General features: G+C 37.3%; 1 protein-coding gene across 2 annotated transcripts; it reads left to right on the top strand.

Annotated features, from left to right (window-relative positions):
- The first annotated feature begins 93 nt into the window (after window positions 1–93).
- Window positions 94–19,276, top strand: NDUFB5 (NADH:ubiquinone oxidoreductase subunit B5). 2 transcript variants are annotated; one of them, XM_020286408.2, is made up of 6 exons: window positions 99–268; window positions 9,090–9,178; window positions 11,000–11,066; window positions 13,280–13,341; window positions 14,319–14,425; window positions 18,709–19,276. In XM_020286408.2, exons 1-6 carry the CDS (start codon window positions 145–147, stop codon window positions 18,827–18,829), a joined length of 570 nt encoding a protein of 189 aa, XP_020141997.1. In that variant the 5' UTR covers window positions 99–144; the 3' UTR covers window positions 18,830–19,276. The 2 variants fall into 2 exon arrangements, with proteins under 2 accessions (XP_075859753.1, XP_020141997.1); XM_076003638.1 differs by lacking the exon at window positions 14,319–14,425 and having other exon boundaries at window positions 94–268.
- The last annotated feature ends 1,958 nt before the right edge of the window (window positions 19,277–21,234 follow it).

Raw genomic sequence — 21,234 nt, 5'->3', positions numbered from 1 at the left:
CGTCCGACGCAGACACATAAGAGCACAGAACGAGGCCCTTGCCCTCACTTAACATGGCCACCTTCCGCCTTCACCCTTATTGGTAAATTGGCTCTCTCAGCTCCCGTTATCCTCTCGCGTTTTTTCCTGTTGCTCGACGCAGCCATGGCGGCCATGAGTTTGCTGCGGCGGGTTTCGGTAGCTTCGGTGGCAGCTTTGTCGGGCCGCCGCCTTGTCGCTAGACTCGGATTCGGGGGCTTCCTCACCCGTGGCTTTCCGAAGGCTGTCGGTGGGTGCTGGCCTTGAGAAAGTGCGCGTAGGCGGGGGCGGTGCGGGATGAGACCTGAGAGGACTCTTCAGGGTGACCTTGCTGGAATCCGCTGATGCTAAGTATTATGTGGACAGATAGAGAAGCTCAGGTCCAATTTATTCATTAGGTACAGTAGGTACCGTGTGTATGGAGCCCATGGTGGTTTTAGGGGTCCAAGAAAATGTTTTAATTTAAATTTATTTTTTTGAAAGACTGTAGTGTTAATGATTATGTGATAATGAATACAGCCTGGACTGTATCGTTTTATACCACCGCAATAATAAAATATCATTTTTAATAAATTAGGAAAAGGCCCATGAAGGCAAAAGCCCAGGAAAGTCATAATGCAGTCCTAGTCTTGGGGGCTGTGAATTGCATTGTAGGGGTACAAATAATCATAATAGCAAAGCATCAAGTGCTTGTTGTTGTCTGCTTTATTCTTGCAAAGATTCTGCAAAGTAAACACAATTGTTGTTGTCCCCATTTTACAGATGAAACAGACTCAATTATTACAAAAATAATGCACCATTGTACAAGATTAATAATAATGGTAGCCAAAATTTATGGAGTATGTGTTTTGTGTCAGGAACCGTTCTAAGGCTTTAAAGTATTACTAAATTTAATTTTCTTGATCAAAGATACACTGTAGGGCCGGGCGCTGTGGCTCACGCCTGTAATCCTAGCTCTTGAGAGGCCGAGGCGGGCGGATTGCTCAAGGTCAGGAGTTCAAAACCAGCCTGAGCAAGAGCGAGACCCCGTCTCTACTATAAATAGAAAGAAATTAATTGGCCAACTGATATATATATTAAAAATTAGCCGGGCATGGTGGCGCATGCCTGTAGTCCCAGCTACCCGGGAGGCTGAGGCAGAAGGATCACTCGAGCCCAGGAGTTTGAGGTTGCTGTGAGCTAGGCTGACGCCACGGCACTCACTCTAGCCTGGGCAACAAAGTGAGACTCTGTCTCAAAAAAAAAAAAAAAAAAGATACACTGTAAGCAATCCAAGTAGGGAAAGGTGAAGTAAAACTTTTACCTTAAAGCCAAAAAGATTGTCTCCAAACTCAAAATATCTTATTTTACTCTCTTCTCTTTTCCCAATTTAATTTGAATTATGCCCCTTCACATGATGAGGTAATATACGTAGGAACTTGCTGGAAACATGATGGAAAGGATCAGTAGTATTCACCAAATTTTGAGCAGGAATTTGAACTTGTTACAAAACAACATGTGCTAACATTACTTGTTAAAATACTTTGATAAGCCATTTCTGATCACAGATATCCTCAAATTTTCAAATTCAAATACTCCTCCAGGTAATATTTAATCAAGTCTAGCTGGAGATAAACTGAGGTAAAATTTCACCTCCAGTTCTTCTTTCTACGCTATTGCCCTTGGAGTTCTGGAAGAATCATTACAGGGAGTCTACACCCTTTCTAGTGGGAGCAGGGAAGGATCTAATAGCTATCTATACTAAAGTTTACTGTGTTTTCAGCTGTGTACCTGCTTTCAAAGATATTTGGCATCTGTCACTGTGATATGAAAGGTTTTAATCTCTTGTATTATTGTTTATATCTGTCCCTACAAGAATAAAAACTACACTATAGTAGGGAACCTTGTCTTGTTTTCTGTGGAGCTAGACTGCCTAGGTTCAAATCCTAGCTCCAGAATTTAGAAACTCTGTGATCTTGGGTCATCACGTTTTAGAAGCTAAAGTGGAAGGCACTTAACTGCTTGTAACCTGCCCTTCCTCCTCTTTAAAATGAGAATTTTAACCTACCTAATTAAGGTAGTTGTGAAGAGTGAGTGGGAAAAATCTATAGCACCTGGCATTGACCTTTTAAAAAAAATTGTGGTAAAGTATACATAACATAAAGTTTACCATCTTAACCATTTTCAGGTGCACAGTTCAATGGTATTAAATACGTTCATAATGTGGTACAACCATCACCACCTTCCATATCTATAACTCTTTTCATAACTCTTGTAAAACTGAAACTCTGCACTCATTAAACACTAACTCCCCATTCCCTCTGCTCAGCCGTTGCAACCACCATTCTACTGTCTGTCACTATGATTTTGATTACTCTAAATACATCATATCAGTGGAATCATACTGTGTCTTTTTTATCACTTAGCATAATATACTCAAAGTTCATTCATGCTGTAGCATATGTCAGAAATTCCTTTTTAAAGCTGAATTGTCAATTGTATGTTTATGCCATATTTTGCTTATCCATTTGCCTGTCAGTGGACACTGGTACTGTAAATCCTCGCCTAACGTGGTTGGCTGTTGGAAATCTTTAAGTGAAAGGAAGTAATAACAGAAGGAAACAATGTTATTCCAGGATCTACTGTAGGAAGTTTCACTTAAAGTTGTAGTTTCTAAGATCCATAATGTTAAGTGAGGACTTACTATATTGTGAATAATGCTGCTGTGAACATGGGTGTACAAATATCTCTTTTGAGACCGTACTTTCATTTCTTCTGGGTATGTACCCAGAAGTAGAGTTGATGGATCATATGGTAATTCTATTTTTAAAGGAACTACCATGTTATTAGTATTTTCCACAGCAGCTGTACCATTTTACATCCCCACCAACTGTGATAAAGGTTCTAATTCCTCCACATTCTTCCCAACACTTGTTACTTTCTCATTTTTGTTTCGTGTGTTTTTTGTTTTGCTTTTTTTGTTTGTTTTTTAGGAAGATAAGGCAAGGAAATTTTCTGTTTTTTTAGTAATAGGATGTATGGTAGTATCTCATTGTAGCTTTGATTTGTGTTTCCCTGATGATTAGATTAGAGAAAGATTAGAACATCTTTTCATGTGCCTCTTGACCATTTGTATATCTCTAGGAAAATGTCTTCATTTTTTTTTTTTTTTTGCCTATTTTTAAATTTTTTGTTGTTGTTCTTGAGTTTTAGAAGTTTCCTGTGTATTCTGGATATCAATCCCATATCAGGTAGATGATTTGCCAAATTTTATCCCACTCTGTGGTTGCCTTTTTACTCTATTGATAGTGTCCTTTGATGCACAAAATTTTTAAAATTTTGTGAAGTTCAATTTGTGTGTTTTTTCTTTTGTTACCTATGCCTTGGAGTCCTAGCACTGCCTTCTGCAGGGCCCTGTGGCTACATCTTTCTTAAAGCATCTAGTGCTGTCATGCTATCTTCACCCTTTGTGAAAACCTTTCTCAGAACATAAGTACATAAAGCCAGTCTATTATTTATTAAATATCAAATATCAAGGAATTCTAGAGGTGAGCTTAAGTTCTTCCTTGGCTGCAAGTAGCTTTAATTTACAGTTGGAAACTGATATGCACAAATTATGGTTTAAACAAAGAAGAGTATTAAAATGGATATAGAGGCCGGGGGCTGTGGCTCACGCCTGTAATCCTAGCTCTTGGGAGGCCGAGGCGGGCGGATTGCTCAAGGTCAGGAGTTCAAAACCAGCCTGAGCAAGAGCGAGACCCCGTCTCTACTATAAATAGAAAGAAATTAATTGGCCAACTGATATATATATAAAAAAATTAGCCGGGCATGGTGGCGCATGCCTGTAGTCCCAGCTACTCGGAGGCTGAGGCAGAAGGATCACTCAAGCCCAGGAGATTGAGGTTGCTGTGAGCTAGGCTGACGCCACGGCACTCACTCTAGCTTGGACAACAAAGTGAGACTCTGTCTCAAAAAAAAAAAAAAAAAAAAAAACAATGGATATAGAAACAAAGTACTGTGGAGTTTATTCAGACATGGAATATGTGGTGTTTTAACTGAATTGTGGGGATAGTTTTAACAGGTCAAACTGGCAGAAAAGTAAAGGATGAATATTCTGATTAGACATGTGGCTCTTGGGATAGGTAGATGTTGGGAAAGAAGGCAAAAACAAAAAGGTTGGGACCTAATTGGGGGAGCAGAGGGACTGAATACAAAGCCAAAGTATCTTCACTTTATTTTATAGGCAACAGAAAGTATTTTAGCAGAAGAGCAATATCAGTAGTGTGTTTTAGGAAGATGCTTCTGAGCATCGGATGGCTTATAGGGGATGTTGATTGCTTAGGACAATAAGGTAGAGAAGGCATGGAAAGAAATGGAGAGTTGAAACTTAGAATCAAGGGACCTTGACAAATGATGAATGAGGGGTGGTGCAAGGAAGATGACAGATTTTTAGCCAGGGTAATTGAGATGGTGGTCTCTTTAACTGGGAATGAGGGAAAGAAAATGACCAATTTTTAGTTGTCTGTGATGCATAAAAAGTGCCTCCAGTATTTTATGAAATACTCACGAAAATCATAATTGTCAAAGATTTAATGACTTTCCCTGTGCTGTTTGCATTTTTAAAAGTTGGTTCTTGAAGCCTTAAGCCTATGTAATTATGAATACCTAATGAGAAATTCTAGGCTTTAGAGAGTAGTGGAAAGATGCCTATTTTGGGAGGCAGGGCGAGCTAAGTTCCAGAAATCGTGGCTGTCACTTGGTTGTAAGCAGTGTTCACCCTAATATTTTTAGATTGTAAACGGAAGATCCTACTGTGTCAACAACAAATCCTGAAGGCTCAGAACATTTGAAAAGAGTTAAGTCTATGAAATATACTTAAGAACAGTTAATAGTAGTAATGATTATCTTGCACATTTAATGACATGAATAATTGTTTAACAATTGGGTTATTATGTATTAAGAAAGACCAAGCAGTTCACATTACTAACTGCATTAGTGTTACTTGAATGCAACTAGACCAGGCTTTCTTCCATAATTATTTGTGTTTGTTACATTTTTCATATCTATTAATAGTATTTTTTTGTTCTTTTGTTTTTGAGACAGGGTCTCATTTTGTTGCCCAGGCAACAGTGGCATCATCATAGCTCACTATAACCTTAAATTCCTAGGCTCAAGCAATCCCCCTGCCTCAGCCTCCTAATTAGCTGGGACTATAGGCATGCAGACCACGTGTGGCTAATTTTCTCCTTACTCTTACTCAGGCTGGTCTCAAACTCCTGACCTCAAGCTGTTCTCCTGCCTCGGCTTCCCAGAGTGCTAGAATTACAAGCGTGAGCCACTGTGCCCAACAAGGGTGTAATTTGTAATCAGTGTTCCCTAAAACTGTACATAGTTTAACCACCTTCTCCCCACCCCGTGTCTGATTGAAGGGGAAAGTTAGCAAGTATACTATCTCTTCTGAGTAAATGTAATATGCTTTCAGGGACTAAGAAAAGATCCTCGACCAACATTTAATTTATTTAAGAAATGTAGCTTCAACAGTATTTACAGTGCCTGCGCCTACCATGTGTAGACAGAAAGGGTACTGGGGTTGCAATGCTGAATAAGACAGTCCCTGACCTGATGGCATTTAACCAAGTAAATAGGGTTTAGTGCTCCTTGCTCTGAAGGGAATAACCAAATGGTATTAAGGGGAATGGTGGGAGGCCAACTTTGGCTAGGATAGTCAGAGAAGACTTCTCCAAGGAGGTGTCATTTGATCTTAGCCCTGAAGGGATGAGATGTGGAGGCAGCCATTCACAGAGTCTATAGAAAAGCATTCCAGGCATAGGGGAAAGTAAGTGCAAAAAGTGGGAAAGCAGTCCTGGAATTGGAAGGAAACCTTTGAGAGAGATGAGTTGGAAAGGTATGCTTTTTTATTCTAAGAGAGGTTATAAATTTGGATCTCTGAGGGGAACAACCTTAGAAATCCTCTAGACTAACCTCAAATATTATCCTAGTCCTTATTACATCCTGTTATTGATACTTGAACTCTGTAATGGGGAATTGGTGAGGCAGTCTGATTTTATTTTCAGCCACTAAAATTGATAGAATTTCTTGCATTAAGCTGAAAATCACTCTTTTACACATTGATCCTGGTTCTTCCCTCCAGGCCCACATGGAATAGTGTAAGCCCTTTGTCATGGGACCACTCTTCAGCTATTTAAAGACATTTATCTGGTCTCCACTTAGACTTCTTTTATTATAGGCCAGTCAGCTTCTGTTCTTTCAGTATTACTATGTAATATATTGTTTGCCATCTGGTTGCTTAAGCTGGGGCATGCTACATATTTTCCCTCTGAAAGGGTGTGCTCTCGAATAGTCACACTTCTGCAGGCATAGTCAGGGGATGGAGGGCAGGGAATATCATCCTGTTTTGACCCTGTACTTCTAATACATCAGATTAAGATTGAATTGGCCTTTGGCTTTTTTACAAGCAATTAAATTGGGGGGAGGGGTCTAGGCAGGACTTTTCTCTTATTATGTTTAATTCTTTTAGATTCAGCCTTTTGTAAATGTATATGAAGACTCTTTTGGGATCCCATTTCATTGTCAGTGTTTTAGCCACTCTTGTGTAGTAGCTGTATGCTTCCAAGACTCAATAAATCAGGAATGCTGTCTCCACCTCATCTAAACCATTCATAAAAGTTGTGATGCTGCAGGTCAGAGATCCCTTCGGCAGGTTACTCCATTAATTAATCAGCACCTTTTGGGTATAATCAACCAATCAATCAATTATCCATTACGAATTCATCTAACTTGCACATTCTTTCAGCTCATAATGCTCCTTCCACCTCTACCCCCATCATCTTTTCTAATAGGAACTTTCCTTTTGGACCTGTTCTTTTCTGTTTTTATTTTTATTGATTTAAGAGATGGGGGTCTCTTTATGTTGCTCAGGCTGGCCTTGAACTCCTGGGCTTAAGCTATCCTTCCACCTCAGCTTCTCAGGTAGCTGGGACTATAGGTATACACCACTGTGCTGACTGAGCCTGTTCTTTTCTAATACTGCATCTGGTTTCTTTCCTTTGTTACCCTTATAGATTTGTAATTATTTGTGTAGTGTCTATTTTTCCCAGCAGGATCCATATCCTTAGATCATAGGATTACCATAGGATCTGCACATAGTGGGCACTTAAATATTAATATTTATTGAATTAATGAGTGTTTTGTATTGTCATATAGCCCATTTTCTTCGTGTAGCCCACAAAAAATTTGGTTATGGTATCTTTCAAATGATTTCTTGAAATCCACACTTACCTTGTTAAATTCTCTTAATCTTGTTGTTTTAGAAACCTTAGTAATGTGAATTATACTTAGTAAATTCATGCCAGCTTCTACTTCTGTTGTGAATTAACCTCCTAAATTTATTGCAAGCTGCTGCAGGTTTTAGTAAAATTAAGAAGACCATTCCTGCCTTCAAGACATTTATGCTTAAAGGTGGCAACAGTGAAAGCAAGTATACACATCACTAGAATGTATAGAAATTCAAAGGTAGGAGAGATCTCATCTGTTTGGAAAGAATGTTGGCTTCTTGGAGGATAAGATGTCATCTGGGCCTAAAGTATAGATTTCAGGAGAGGGGAGGGCACTGTAGACATTAAACACGAACAAAGGATACAGATCTTTTTGACATCTATTATAACTGGAATTTCTTTAATGGGAAATTAAAGTTTTTCATTTCATGGTGACTCACATGCAAAATATCTGCAGTTATGCAGCAGAAACATAGTAACCTAAAGTCTCTCAGTGGCAGCTAGATCCTTTCCTGCTCCGAGTGGAAAGGGCTTAGAATGCCTATAGTGATCCTTCCAAACCTCTCAGGAAAGGGAGTAGTATATGAAGAGGATCCAGGAGTGAAATTTTGCGTCAGTTTATCTCTAGCAAGGCTTGATTAAATTCTACTGGAAAGAGGATTTGAAAAGGATATTCTTTTTTTTTTTTTTTTGATACAGAGTCTCACTCTGTTGCCTGGGGTAGAGTGCTGTGGCATCAGCGTAGCTCACAGCAACCTCAAACTCCTGGGCCCATGCAATCCTACTGCCTCAGTCTCCTGGGTAGCTAGGACTACAGGCATGCACCACAATGCTCGGCTAATTTTTTATATATTTTTAGTTGGCCAATTAATTTCTTTATATTTTTAGTAGAGATGGGGTCTTGTTCTTGCTCAAGCTGGTCTCAAACTCCTGACCTTGAGTGAACCTCCCGTCTCGGCCTCCCAGAGTGCTAGGATTACAGGCGTGAGCCACTGCGCCCGGGCTGAAGAGGATATTTTTGATCAGAAATGGCTTACAAAGGGATTTTATTAAGATATTTTAGAGTGTATAGTTTTGTAACAAGTTCAAACTCCTGCTGGTGATTTGTTGAATAAATACTTCTGGTCCTTTCCATCTATTTTGCAGCAGTTCTCTAATGTATATTGATAATATATCATATGAAATGGCATGATTTAATTTCTTATGCAGCATTAGCAGTCCTGCCTTCTATTGAAACAAGTTGAAAGCATTGTTTACATACTTCTTTCTTTCTTTTTTTTTTCTTTGAGGCCAGGTCTCACTGTGTCCCTGGGCTAGAGTGCAGTGATACAATCATAGCTTGCTACAGCCTCAAACTCAAGCATTCCTCCTGGCTTAGCTCCCTGATTAGCGAGGACTACAGGAGTGCGCCACCACAGCCCACTAATTTTTCTATTTTTGTACAGAAGAAGTCTCAATAAGTTGCCCAGGCTGGTTTCAAACTGCTGGCCTCAAGCAATCCTGCCTCAGCCTCCCAAAGTGCTAGGATTTCAGGTGTGAGCCACTACACCTGCCCTAGATATTTCTTTAACATTGAATTAAAACAAAGAGAACTATAGTTTAGAACAGTACATCAATCTTTGTTTAAAGATATCTTATCTACCCTTGCCTTAGTACTCAAATAAAAGAGCATTTTTTAACCTTAGCACATATTAAACATCTATGCATGTATATTTTCTTATAATCTGATTTTATCTCAGAATATAACAGTATACCCATATAAACCTTGTATAACACAGGGTAATTTAATATTTCCAGCTCCTGTTCGACACAGTGGAGACCATGGGAAAAGACTGTTTGTCATCAAACCTTCTACATACTACGACAAGCGTTTTTTGAGGTTATTGGTGAGTTAAAAAATGTTTGTTTAATTAAACTTTTGCACGCAAATAGGAAAATATTTTTTGCCTCTTTAGAAAACATCTTTTATTTTATAAAAGATTTTGTTTTATAAATTTATATCTCTTTCCTCCAAAGATAGAGATTGTGTAGTAAAGTCTGATTTGTTACTCAATCTCCTAAGTTAATGGACCTTTCCTTCTTCAAAAAAAAGATTGACATTAATTGGAATTAAAACTTGAGCCATTCCTTTCTTCTCAGGACTAACTATAGGGGTTTTCAGTGTAATCTCTATTTTATGCTTTAAGAGTAAAAAAAATCTGCAAATTACAAAACTTTGAAAATTGATTCACGTGGAGAAGATTATCTGTTACTAAAATATTCTTTAAATTACCAAAGAACTTGTTGAAAGACTTCTTTAACCCTTTGCACTCTCTTGGTTTTTTTCTCTTGCTGCTACCGATCCTGACCGTGTCGAGTCACACTCAACATCTGAGTGCAAAGGGTTAATAAAGGAGCTACATTATTTTGGGCTTTGATTTTTATGTGTATGTTGTTCAGGAATATAGATTCAGAGACTGACATGGACCCATAGTGCAATCTTAATTTAGCAGTAATATAGTATTGCTTATTTAGGGCTGCAGTCCCCAGCCCCTGGTCTGGGCCCCAGAGTGCAGAGCTTCACTGCTGGCCACCCCTTCACCCCCGTCTGTGGAAAAATTGCCCTCTGTGAAACTTGGGGAGTAGCTGCACAGACGGGCAAGTGAATGAAGAAGCTTCATCTGTATTTACAGCTGCTCTAAACCTGAGATCTCCCACCCACACCCCTGTCCATTGAAAAAGTGTTTTCCGGCCGGACGTGGTGGTGCATGCCTAGCACTCTGGGAGGCTGAGGCGGCAGATGGTTTGAGCTCAGGAGTTCGAGACCAGCCTGAGCAAGAGTGAGACCCCGTCTCTACTAAAAAAAAATAGAAAGAAATTAGCTGGACAATAAGAAAAAATATATCTAAAAATATATCTAATAAAAAATTAGCCAGGCATGGTGGCACATGCCTGTAGTCCCAGGTATTGGGAAGGCTGAGGCAGGAGGATCGCTGAACCTAGGAGTTTGAGGTTGCTGTGAGCTAGGCTGACACCATGGCACTCTAGTCTGGGCAACAGAATGAGACTCTTAAAAAAAAGAAAAGAAAAGAAAAATTGTTTTCTATAAAACTGGTCCTTGGTGACAAAAAGGTTGGGTACTGCTGGGGATACTGACTGCATATTTATATCTCAAGGCTCTATAAGTACAGAGTAGAGGCTTTGAAAATGGAAAATTGTTGAGACTCTCTGCCCATGTTTATAAAGCTCTGACTCATCATTTGAGTAGTGGCTACCCGTGAGACCTTCTTGCCTTCCCATTGTGTTTAATGCCCTTCTTCATCCTTCACTACATCCCCAATACATCCAGTTGGCTGAGCTCCTGCTTTTCTTTTTATCACCGACTCAAACCCTGTTCAGTGGTAGAGATCACCCTAATGTTTTTACAACTTTGTTTTTAATATAATGTTTTCTAACTTACATTACATTGTTTTAACTAAAAAGTCACTTAAATACATATTATATTATACAATTAGTCCTTACTTTTTTCTTTAATTTTTGGTGTTAAATATAGGCATCTAAAAACTAGAACAAAATAAAATAACAAATCAATAATTTGACACTGTATCCCCAATTTCACAAATTTATTTTATAAGAAATATAAGGAAATTACATTATGAGGATGATTTGAGGGTGTAGAGAGTTAGGAAATGGACATGAAAAAAAAATTTTATTTTTTATCTTAACAGAGATTCTACATTTTATTGACTGGGATTCCAGTAGCAATTATCATAACTCTGGTGAATGTATTCATTGGTAAGTCATCACCCCCCACCCCAGCACCACCACATTGGAAAAATTTTTAAACATATATACATTAATATAAAAAGAAATTACAGGCCGGGCGCAGTGGCTCACGCCTATAATCCTAGCACTCTGGGAGGCTGAGGAGGGTGGATCACTGGAGGTCAGGAGTTTGAAACCAGCCTGAGCAAGAGCAAGACCCCGTCTCTACTATAAATAGAAAGAAATTAATTGGCCAGCTAATATATATACAAAAAATTAGCCGGGTATGGTGGTGCGTGCCTGTAGTCCCAGCTACTCGGGAGGCTGAGGCAGAAGATTGCTTGAGCCCAGGAGTTTGAGGTTGCTGTGAGCTAGGCTGACGCCACGGCACTCACTCTAGCCTGGGCAACAAAGCAAGACTCTGTCTCAAAAAAAAAGAAATTACAGGCCAGGCATGGTGGCTCACACCTGTAATTCCAGTACTTTGGGAGGCTAAGGTAGGAGGATTGCTTGAGGCCAGAGTTTGAGCTTAGAGTGAGCTATGATTGTGCCATTGCACTCTAACCTGGGCAACAGTGTGAGACCCCATCTCTCAAAAAAAATTTTCAAAATAACCCAGCCATGGTGGCATGTACCTATAGTCCCAGCTACTCTTGAGGATCCCAATAGTTGAGCCCAGGAGTTCAAGTCTGCAGTAAGCTATGATTGTGCCACTATACTCAAACCTGGGCAACAGAGCAAGATCTTATCTTTAAAAAAAAATAAAAAGGGAAACTATGGGCCGGGCGCTGTGGCTCACGCCTGTAATCCTAGCTCTTGGGAGGCCGAGGCGGGCGGATTGCTCAAGGTCAGGAGTTCAAAACCAGCCTGAGCAAGAGCGAGACCCCGTCTCTACTATAAACAGAAAGAAATTAATTGGCCAACTGATATATATATATATAAAAAATTAGCCGGGCATAGTGGCACATGCCTGTAGTCCCAGCTACTCGGGAGGCTGAGGCAGAAGGATCACTCGAGCCCAGGAGTTTGAGGTTGCTGTGAGCTAGGCTGACGCCACGGCACTCACTCTAGCCTGGACAACAAAGTGAGACTCTGTCTCAAAAAAAAAAAAAAAAAAAGGGAAACTATGGATATTATAATGAAAAACTCTTTAAATAATAAAATAAATGCAAGTATGGCAATTTATTTTAAAATAACTAAATCTTAATCTGCAATAGTATACAGTGTTTTTTTTAACACATTTTTTTTTCCTCCAAAAACCTTTTATGTCAGCCTGGCGCCTATGGCTGACGCCTGTAATCCTAGCACTGTGGGAGGCCAAGGCGGGTAGATCGCTCTAGGTCAGGAGTTGGAAACCAGCCTGAGCAAGAGTGAGACCCCGTTTCTACTAAAAATAGAAAGAAATTAATTGGCCAACTAAAAATATATAGAAATTTTATTCAATTAGCTGGGCATGGTGGCACATGCCTGTAGTCCCAGGTACTCGGGAGGCTGAGGCAGGAGGATCGCTTGAGCCCAGGAGTTTGAAGTTGCTGTGAGATAGGCTGACGCCACATCACTCTAGCCTGGGCAACAGAGTGAGACTCTGTGTCAAAAGAAAAAAAACAAAACAAAACCTTTGATGTCATCAATTCTATACAGGCCACATAGAGGGACTGGTCTTCCTCTTCCTCCTCATTTCCTAGAACCAGCTTTGACAAGTCTAAATAAGGAAAGTAGAAAGAGACAGAGGTGGAAGAGAGACTGAGAGAAATTTTTTTTTCATCCATCCCAGAACATATTAAACTATAATCCTCTAAAAAAAGAATGAAGATGTGAATGACAGTAAACATTAGATTGTCATGGGAAATTCTGTTCAAAGTACTTCCATAGTAACACCTTGAATCCTAAAATATTTTGTCTGGTAGGTATAAGGGAGACCAGAAGAAATAATATTTTTATTATATCTTGTTAAATTATATAAAAACAAAAATATCTTATATAAAACAAAATGAGAAACTCTCATACTATGACTGTAGATAATACCTTACACATAGAAGATGTCTAAAAATATTGAAGGAATGAACTGATTTTCAGTCACATTAAAGTGAATTTAAAATATTAGACATCTTCATTGGTACAAATAGAAGAAAAGGTCCTTAAAAACAAGGTTCACAAGAAGTTGATTTCTTACTTTAATGGTGAAGAATTAATATTATAAACTCCTAATGTTTAACTTGAACATCACCATTTTCTCTTATTAGGTCAAGCTGAATTAGCAGAAATTCCAGAAGGCTATATTCCAGAACATTGGGAGTATTACAGGGTTTGTATACTTTCTGTTAAGTCTCTTGTTAAGACCTTAATTCAGCAATTATGATATAGTTTTTTATTTAATTTTTGATATAAATAGATGATACATTTTTTGCTTACTTTTTACAAACAACTACTCTTGGTACTTTCCTTCAATTTTTAATTTAAGCTTTATAGTTTTTTAAAGAATGGCTCTGCAGTGTGTTCTTAATATAGCAAGAGTAACAGTTTATTCTAAATTTATAGCTTTAGGAAAATTTTTACTAATATTAATGCTAGCTATCATTTATTGAGCACCTACTGTGTAGTAGGCACTGTGCTAAGTGTTTTACAAATATTTTCTCATGTAAAAGGTACTATTATTATTCCCTCTTTAGAGATGAAGAAACTGAAGCTTGGCCAGGCACAATGGCTCATGCCTTAATCCTAGCACTGTGAGAGCCCAACTCAGGAGGATAGCTTGAGCTCAGGAGTTCAAGTCTGAGGAAGAGTAAGACTCTGTCTCAATCAATTAATAAATAAATAAATCAAAACAAAACACCAGAAAGAAAAAAAAAGGAAAAGCAACGTTTCTCTATTAAATCTTATGGTGAAGCATATAATTAATTTATTCATGCTGACTGTTGCAAAAAGCTCCATTTTTGGATCCCCAGAACTGGGGTTTGGCTCATGAATCTGCCATGCAACATATTCAGCATAGTATAATGAGAAAGAACTCCGGCTTTAGAGTCAAACAGACCTGGTTTGAGTCCAGGCATTGCCACTTATTAGCTGTATAACTTTGTGCAATTTTCTCATCTCTCAAATGGGGATAAAAATAGTATCCATCTAATGGATTAAAATCACTCTCTCTCTATATATATATGAAGCAGTTGGCACATAGTAGGTGTTATTGGTATCTTACTGAGAGGGTCGTTTTAAAGAACAGTCAACTAGAAAAGCAAAGTACTGTTGAGAAATAGACTAATTTTAAACAAATTTTTCTTGTAGCATCCTATATCAAGATGGATCGCACGTACTTTCTATGATTGTCCTGAGAAGAATTATGAAAAAACAATGGCTATCCTTCAGATTGAAGGTGAAAAGGCTGAATTACGGTAGGACAAAAGAAGGGGTGCATGGGGAAGAAAGTTCTTTCCTAGGGTCGCAGATCACAAGAAAAAAATTAATAAACTATTTCAGCACTATAGGATGCTGTCTGTGAAAGGATAAAACTAGGAAAGAGAATTACCTGTTCAGAGTGAAGATTATGAACTGGTGGCAAGGATATACTGTTAGGAGATATCTGTCAGATTAAAAGGAATTTTTTAAATTCTTTTTAAAATATTCTTTTATGTGTAGGGCAACCCTATTCCCCACCCCCCAACAATTTCCTTCCCTCCCACACCTAGTCTCATCCTTAAAAGAGACCTTTACTTAACAATTTATTATATGTTCCTAGAAAAAACTTTACATGTCAAAAAATATATTTTATAATATCATTTTAAAATTATATTAATACAAGTAGAATCTGTTTATAAACACTATTTTGCCCCTTATCTTTATTTCACTTAATGTAGCTTAGTGATCTTTTCATAATAGCATATATCCCATTCTTTTTAAGATTGCAGTATTTTTTTTTTTTTTTTTTTGAGACAATCTCACTCTGTTGCCTGGGCTATAGTGCCATGGAGTCAGCCTAGGTCACAGCAACTTCAAACTCCTGGGCTCAAGCAATTCTTCTGCCTCAGCCTCCCAAATAGCTGGGCATGCGCTACCATGCCCAGCTAATTTTTTCTATATTTGGTAGAGACAGGGGTCTCGCTCTTGCTCAGACTGGTCTCCAACTCCTGAGCTCAAAGGATCCGCCTACTTGGCCTCCCAGAGTGCTAGGATTATAGCCACGGTGCTCAGCCCTGAGTCCCTTATTGTTGATGCTTAGGTTGTTTCTGAGATTTTTGCTTTTATGCATAGCATATATAATATATGAGTAAATATCCTCATATATATATTTTTGTATACTCATGCAATATATGTAGAAAATAAATTTCTAGTAGTGACACTGATAAGCCAAATAACATATGCTTTTAAATTTTAGGTGAATATTACCAAACTCTTCTCTAGTAAGTTATACCAGTTTTTTTCTGTCAGTTTCTGTGTCTCAGTTTTCCATGTTTCTCATTAATACAATTTATCAAACTTAAATGTTCTTGCTGATCTAGTAGTTGAACAATGTTATCTCATCATTTTGATTTTGTATTTCTTTGTAAGATTATTTTTTCATATATCTATTAGTTGTGTGCATTATTTTCTCTAATTTTTCTACTGATTTTTACATAATTAAATTAGCTCTTTTTGGTTTTGTTGCAGATATTTTTCCTAGCTAGTTGTTTGTCTTTTGGCAATGTAGAATTTTTTATAGCATAGAAGTATTTTTATGTTTTCAGATTAAATAAGTAAATACATACAAATTCCAAAATTATTTTTTTAAATGTTCACTTATGTTTCCTTTTAGTACTTTTAAATTTGATCCTGACTGAGATATATGTTGGCATTAGGAGTAAGATACAATTTATATACAATCAAATGCACCCGTTAGGTTTAAGGGGTTTTTGACAAAAGTATATACCTGTGTAACCATCATAACAATTAAGGTCATTTCGATCACACTAAAATGTCCTCTTGTGCCTCTTTCCCATTTGATCTAGTCAGTCTCCATCCTCTACTCTTGGCCCTAGGCTACCATTGTTCTGCTTTCTGTTCATTCTTTTTTAAATTTTGTACTTTATCAAAACTGCTGTGATATTAAAAAATAAATGATGAAAAAGTATGATTGGCTATATTTCCTAGATATGTAGTTACATGCATATATAATTACCATATGGAACTGTCTTTAAGTATTAAAGAGCATGGAACAGCAGCATGGCTCATACTTAGTAATATAAGACCTTTTCTACATCAGACATATACTTTTTTTTTGAGACACAGTCTCACTCTGTCGCCCAGGCTAGAGTGCTATGGCATCAGCCTAGCTCACAGCTACCTCAAACTCCTGGGCTCAAGCGATCCTCCTGCCTCAGCCTCCCAAGTACCTGGGACTATAGGCATGCGCCACCATGCCCAGCTAATTTTTTCTATATAAGTTGTCCGACTAATTTCTTTCTATTTTTAGTAGAGACAGGGTCTCGCTCTTGCTCTGGCTGGTCTCAAGCTCCTGACCTCGAGTGATCCGCCTCGGCCTCTCAGAGTGCTAGGATTACAGGCGTGAGCCACCGCGCCCGGCCCAGACATATACTTTTGAGTTCCAATTAAAGGACCAGATCCTATCAGACAGATTCTAAATAGTTACAAAACAAAACAAAGAAAAAGCAAACCAACAAAATAAAAAAACCCCTAACTTATACCTCTAAAGGAAAGATGCCAGTGTTAGTATGGGATGGGAAGTACCTGTAGTTTTAAAAAGTCTATGTTTAGATATTTGGAAAACCAAAGCATTAAAGGAATATATAAAATAGAAAGAGACTGTCTCCCATAATTGAGATAACTATTATTTTTAGTCCTCCATATTTTTAAAATTCTATGGGTATATATATATACACATATTCATTCACAAGTGGTAACTTATAGTTTTGGGGGATTTGGGTTTTTGGGGTTTTTTTTCTTTTTCTTTTTTTAATTATTTTTTAAATTTTTAAAAATTTTATTTATTTACTTATTTTTTCTTTTCTACCACCTCTCATTGTGATTAGAGGATTGTTTTTTTGTTGTTGTTGTTGTTTTTTTGTTTTTTTTTTTAAGAGACAGTATCTCACTGTGTTGCCCAGATTGTACTTGAACTCCTGGGCTCAAGTGATCCTCTCACCTCAGCCTCCTGAGTAGCTGGGACTTCAGGTACAGGCCATTGCACCCGGCTAACTTACTGGTTTTTAATGAAATGGGAGGTGCTACACATACCCATTTTATATTTTGCTTTTTTTAACATAACAATATTTTTTTCATGCCATACCTGGATTTGATTATTTTCTTTTTTTTTAAGACAGAGTCTCGCTTTGTTGCCCAGACTAGAGTGAGTCGCGTCAGCCTAGCTCACAGCAACCTCAAACTCCTGGGCTCAAGCAATCCTGCTGCCTCAGCCTCCCAAGTACAGCCTCCCTGGGACTACAGGCATGCGCCACCATGCCCGGCTCATTTTTTTTTTTTTTTTGTATATATATATATCAGTTGGCCAATTAGTTTCTTTCTGTTTATTGTAGAGATGGAGTCTTGCTCTTGCTCAGGGTGGTTTTGAACCCCTGACCTCGAGCAATCCGCCCACCTCGGCCTCCCAGAGTGCTAGGATTACAGGCGTGAGCCACTGTGCCTGGCCTGATTCTTTTCTTTTTAATAGGTACATAGGAGTCTATTATATGGGAGAACCATAAGTTATTTAAAGAGTCCCCTATTGATGAATATTTTAATTATTCAAGTTTTGGATAATTATAAAGAGTATAAAAGAAAGATGATATTTAATCCTAAAAAATATATAAATAAACATACTCTTTGAAATATACCATCATAAAGGTGTATAATCTCTCATAGGGTTGGTGAACCTTTATTAAGGTTAATAAAGTGACTTATTTAACTGATAAATTCCCAGTCATATGAAAAAGTTAATATGTGTTTTATAAAAATGGAAAGTAAAAGGTTTGATGGACAAAAGACTGCTTCAGGAATGTGTAGTAGTTTGTGCAAAGGCTTAGACGTGGAAGAGGGAAAGCATCTCTATAAAAGAGAATTTATTTAATTTGTGAAGGAGGACAAGGACAGTAAGTAGATCTTAGAGTTAGGGTGTGTTTTTCTTAATTCTGGTTTTTCTTGCTTGTTTTTCTTTACAAATGTTGACTGAGTATCTGATGTTGACTAGGCACAGTATGATGCTGGTGAATAAGATTCTGTTTTCTGCTCTCAAGAAGTTTTCTTTCCTAATGGTGGTGGGCTGCCAGTATAGACAGTGGATGTGAACTCCAAGAAAGTTTATCACTTTTTAATGCCTAGCACTTGGCACAACATATGGTCATAATAGTGGGCATTCTGTAAGTGACTCTCCTAGCATCTAAAAGGTGAGAAGACAGGAACACATGGTCACAATTCAGGTGAAAATGATCTGTCCAGACAAAGAGCAGCAGGCGCAGTAAAGGAGAGAACAGATTATCAATTCAAGCGATGTTTTAATATAAGTCCAAATTTTGCTTATAGATATATCCCAGTTATTAATATATGCCTATACATGGATTTGTGGAGGGATATTATACTTTACATAAAAGCAAGAATCTCTCAAGTGGTTGTTCTTTATGGAGATAATCCATTAAATTTGTAATTGGAAGTGCTGGAATCACTTATATTGCTGTTCCATTTATTATAGGTTAAAGGAAATGGAAGTACGAAAATTAATGCGTCAGAGAGGAGATGGACCCTGGTATCAATATCCAACCATTGATAAGGCACTTATTGACCATTCTCCAAAGGCGACTCCCGACAACTAATCATTTATTTCTTCAAATACAAAGTATATTCTGTGATGGAAAATAAATAAATATAGTCTGTATTTTTGCTCTCTGATGAATAAAAGAGCTTCTTCCATTACTCTGTTTCTTAGTGTTGGTTCAGTCAGATTTTGATTATAGAGTTTCAGCTTCTTCTTTTAAGAATATTTAAAATGTAATAATAAAAACTGAAGAAATAGGAATTTGTGAACTCCAAAAGTTGTGACAACTTTGAAAGATTAGTGTTTTATTTATCTGACAAATGGAAGTAATAGAAGTCTAATTATGTTAAACATCAGTAAGTATAGTAGTTTGTACAAATGTCTATATTGTAGACATCTGGATTATTGAGAGGCAACTCAGGATTTAATAAGTTGCACAAGAAATATTGAACCAACTATATAAAACATTAACATCTTAATAAATTTTTAGTGAATACATCTTAAAGTTTATGTTTTAGTGTTTTCTTTTTTAGCCACATATCATTCTTTTTAAAACCATACACACATATATGTGTACTTTTCCTAGATGCAAATTCTGAGTTTCCTTAGTTTCCTTACAGTCCTTTATTGTAACCACTGAAGGAGGTAGTTGGAGTAGGTAAAATGATTACTGCAAAGATTATGAATTCTGAGTAAAAGCTAAAAATAATGACTGTCGTTTATTAAGCATTTATTCTCTGTTGAGCACTGTGCTAAATAACTGCATCTTTTTAACATTATTTTCAGAATGACTTATGAGGTACTATTACGCTGAGTTTTACAGATTAGAAAACTGAGATTTTAAACACATACTCAATATTTATATTTACAAAAATAAACATGGAAAACATTTATGGTTCAACTTCCAAAATGGCCTTTTAGTTTAAGCATTCAATATTTTTAAACATGTAGCAGTCAATCAATGTATTCCCCGCCTCCCAGAAGTGTATTTTTACATTCTTCATGAAAGTGAAAATGAACCCAGGTTTCCTAAGATTCAGACCAGTAGGTCTCCACATTACTATCCTCCAGGCTAAATAGAGAAATTGGTTTTTGCTCCCTAAGCAGACAAAAGGAAAAGCCACAGTCCACTCATTCGGCAAATACCTTTCTTTTAAAAAAAAAAACAAAAACTTTTTATTATTAATATGTAATTTTTAAATCAGATTATATGTTTTTTTGCTATTGAGTTCTTTATATATTCTGGTTATTAATCCCTGATTTGATGGATAGGTTGCAAATATTTTCTCCCATTCTGTAGGTGTGTCTTCACTTTGTTAATTGTTTCCTTTGCTGTGCTGTGAAGTTTTTTTAGCTTGATGTAATTCCATTTGTCTATTGCTTTTCTTGCCTGTGCTTTTGAGGTCTTACCCAAAAAATCTGCCCAGGCCAATTTCCTGTATCACTTCTCCACTGTTTCAGCAGTTTTCCAGTTTAAGGTCTTAATATTTAAGTATTTAATTTTTTTTTAGTTTATTATTTTTATATGATGAAAGATGGGGATCTAGTTTCATGCTTCTGTATATGGGTATCAAATTTTCCAAACACTATATATTAAAAAGACTGGCCTTTCCCCAATGTATGTTCTTGGTGCCTTTGTCAAAAATCAGTTGGCTGTAAATACGTGGATTTATTTCTGGGTTCCCTGTTCTGTTCCTTTGGTCTGTGTGTGTGTTTTTATATCAATATCCTGCTGTTTGGGTTATTACAGCCTGGTAATATATTTTGAGATCAGGTCGTTTGACACCAGTTTTGTTCTTTTTGTTCAGGATTGCTTTGGCTATTTGGGGTCTTTTGTGCTTTCATATGAATTTTATGATTGCTTTTTCTATTTCTCTGAAGAATGTCATTGATATTTTGATAGGGATCACATTGAATTTGTAGATTGCTTTGGGCAATTTACATGTGTGGTCCTTTTAATGACATTAATTCTTTGAATCCATGAGTATGGGATATCTTTCCATTTCTTGTGTGTCCTCTTCTATTTCTTTCTACAGTTTTCCTTGTGGATGGAGATCTTTCACCCACTTATTTGGTTAAATTTATTCCTCGGTATGTATGTATGTATTTACTTGCTTGCTTACGGAAAATACCTTTTGAGTGCACCTAATCCAACCAAAATCCTTTGGGGTGGTTGCATTTTCTTATTTCCCCAGAAGAGGGCTGCTACACCCAGCTCCCAGATTTTGTTTTGAGTATTCCCTATACAATCTCAAAATTCTTCCAAAGGATTTGGGAGAAGGGCTTACTGTTGCCAAAGCCACTGCTTCTGCAAACCAATTTTGCAGGAGAGGGATAAGGAGGATGGAAGTGTATAGGTCTTGGTTCATAGTGGTAGTAAATATGCTGGATCTGTGCACATTGGTATGTATACCATTTTTAGATCCTAGAGGGTTTTTTTTTCTTTTTTTTTTTTTTTTGAGA

This window comes from Microcebus murinus, chromosome 1 (assembly GCF_040939455.1).
Source record: "Microcebus murinus isolate Inina chromosome 1, M.murinus_Inina_mat1.0, whole genome shotgun sequence".
NCBI classification, from domain to species: domain Eukaryota; kingdom Metazoa; phylum Chordata; class Mammalia; order Primates; family Cheirogaleidae; genus Microcebus; species Microcebus murinus.
Note: the sequence above shows the minus strand (reverse complement) of the source record. Positions and strands in the feature narration are given on the sequence as shown.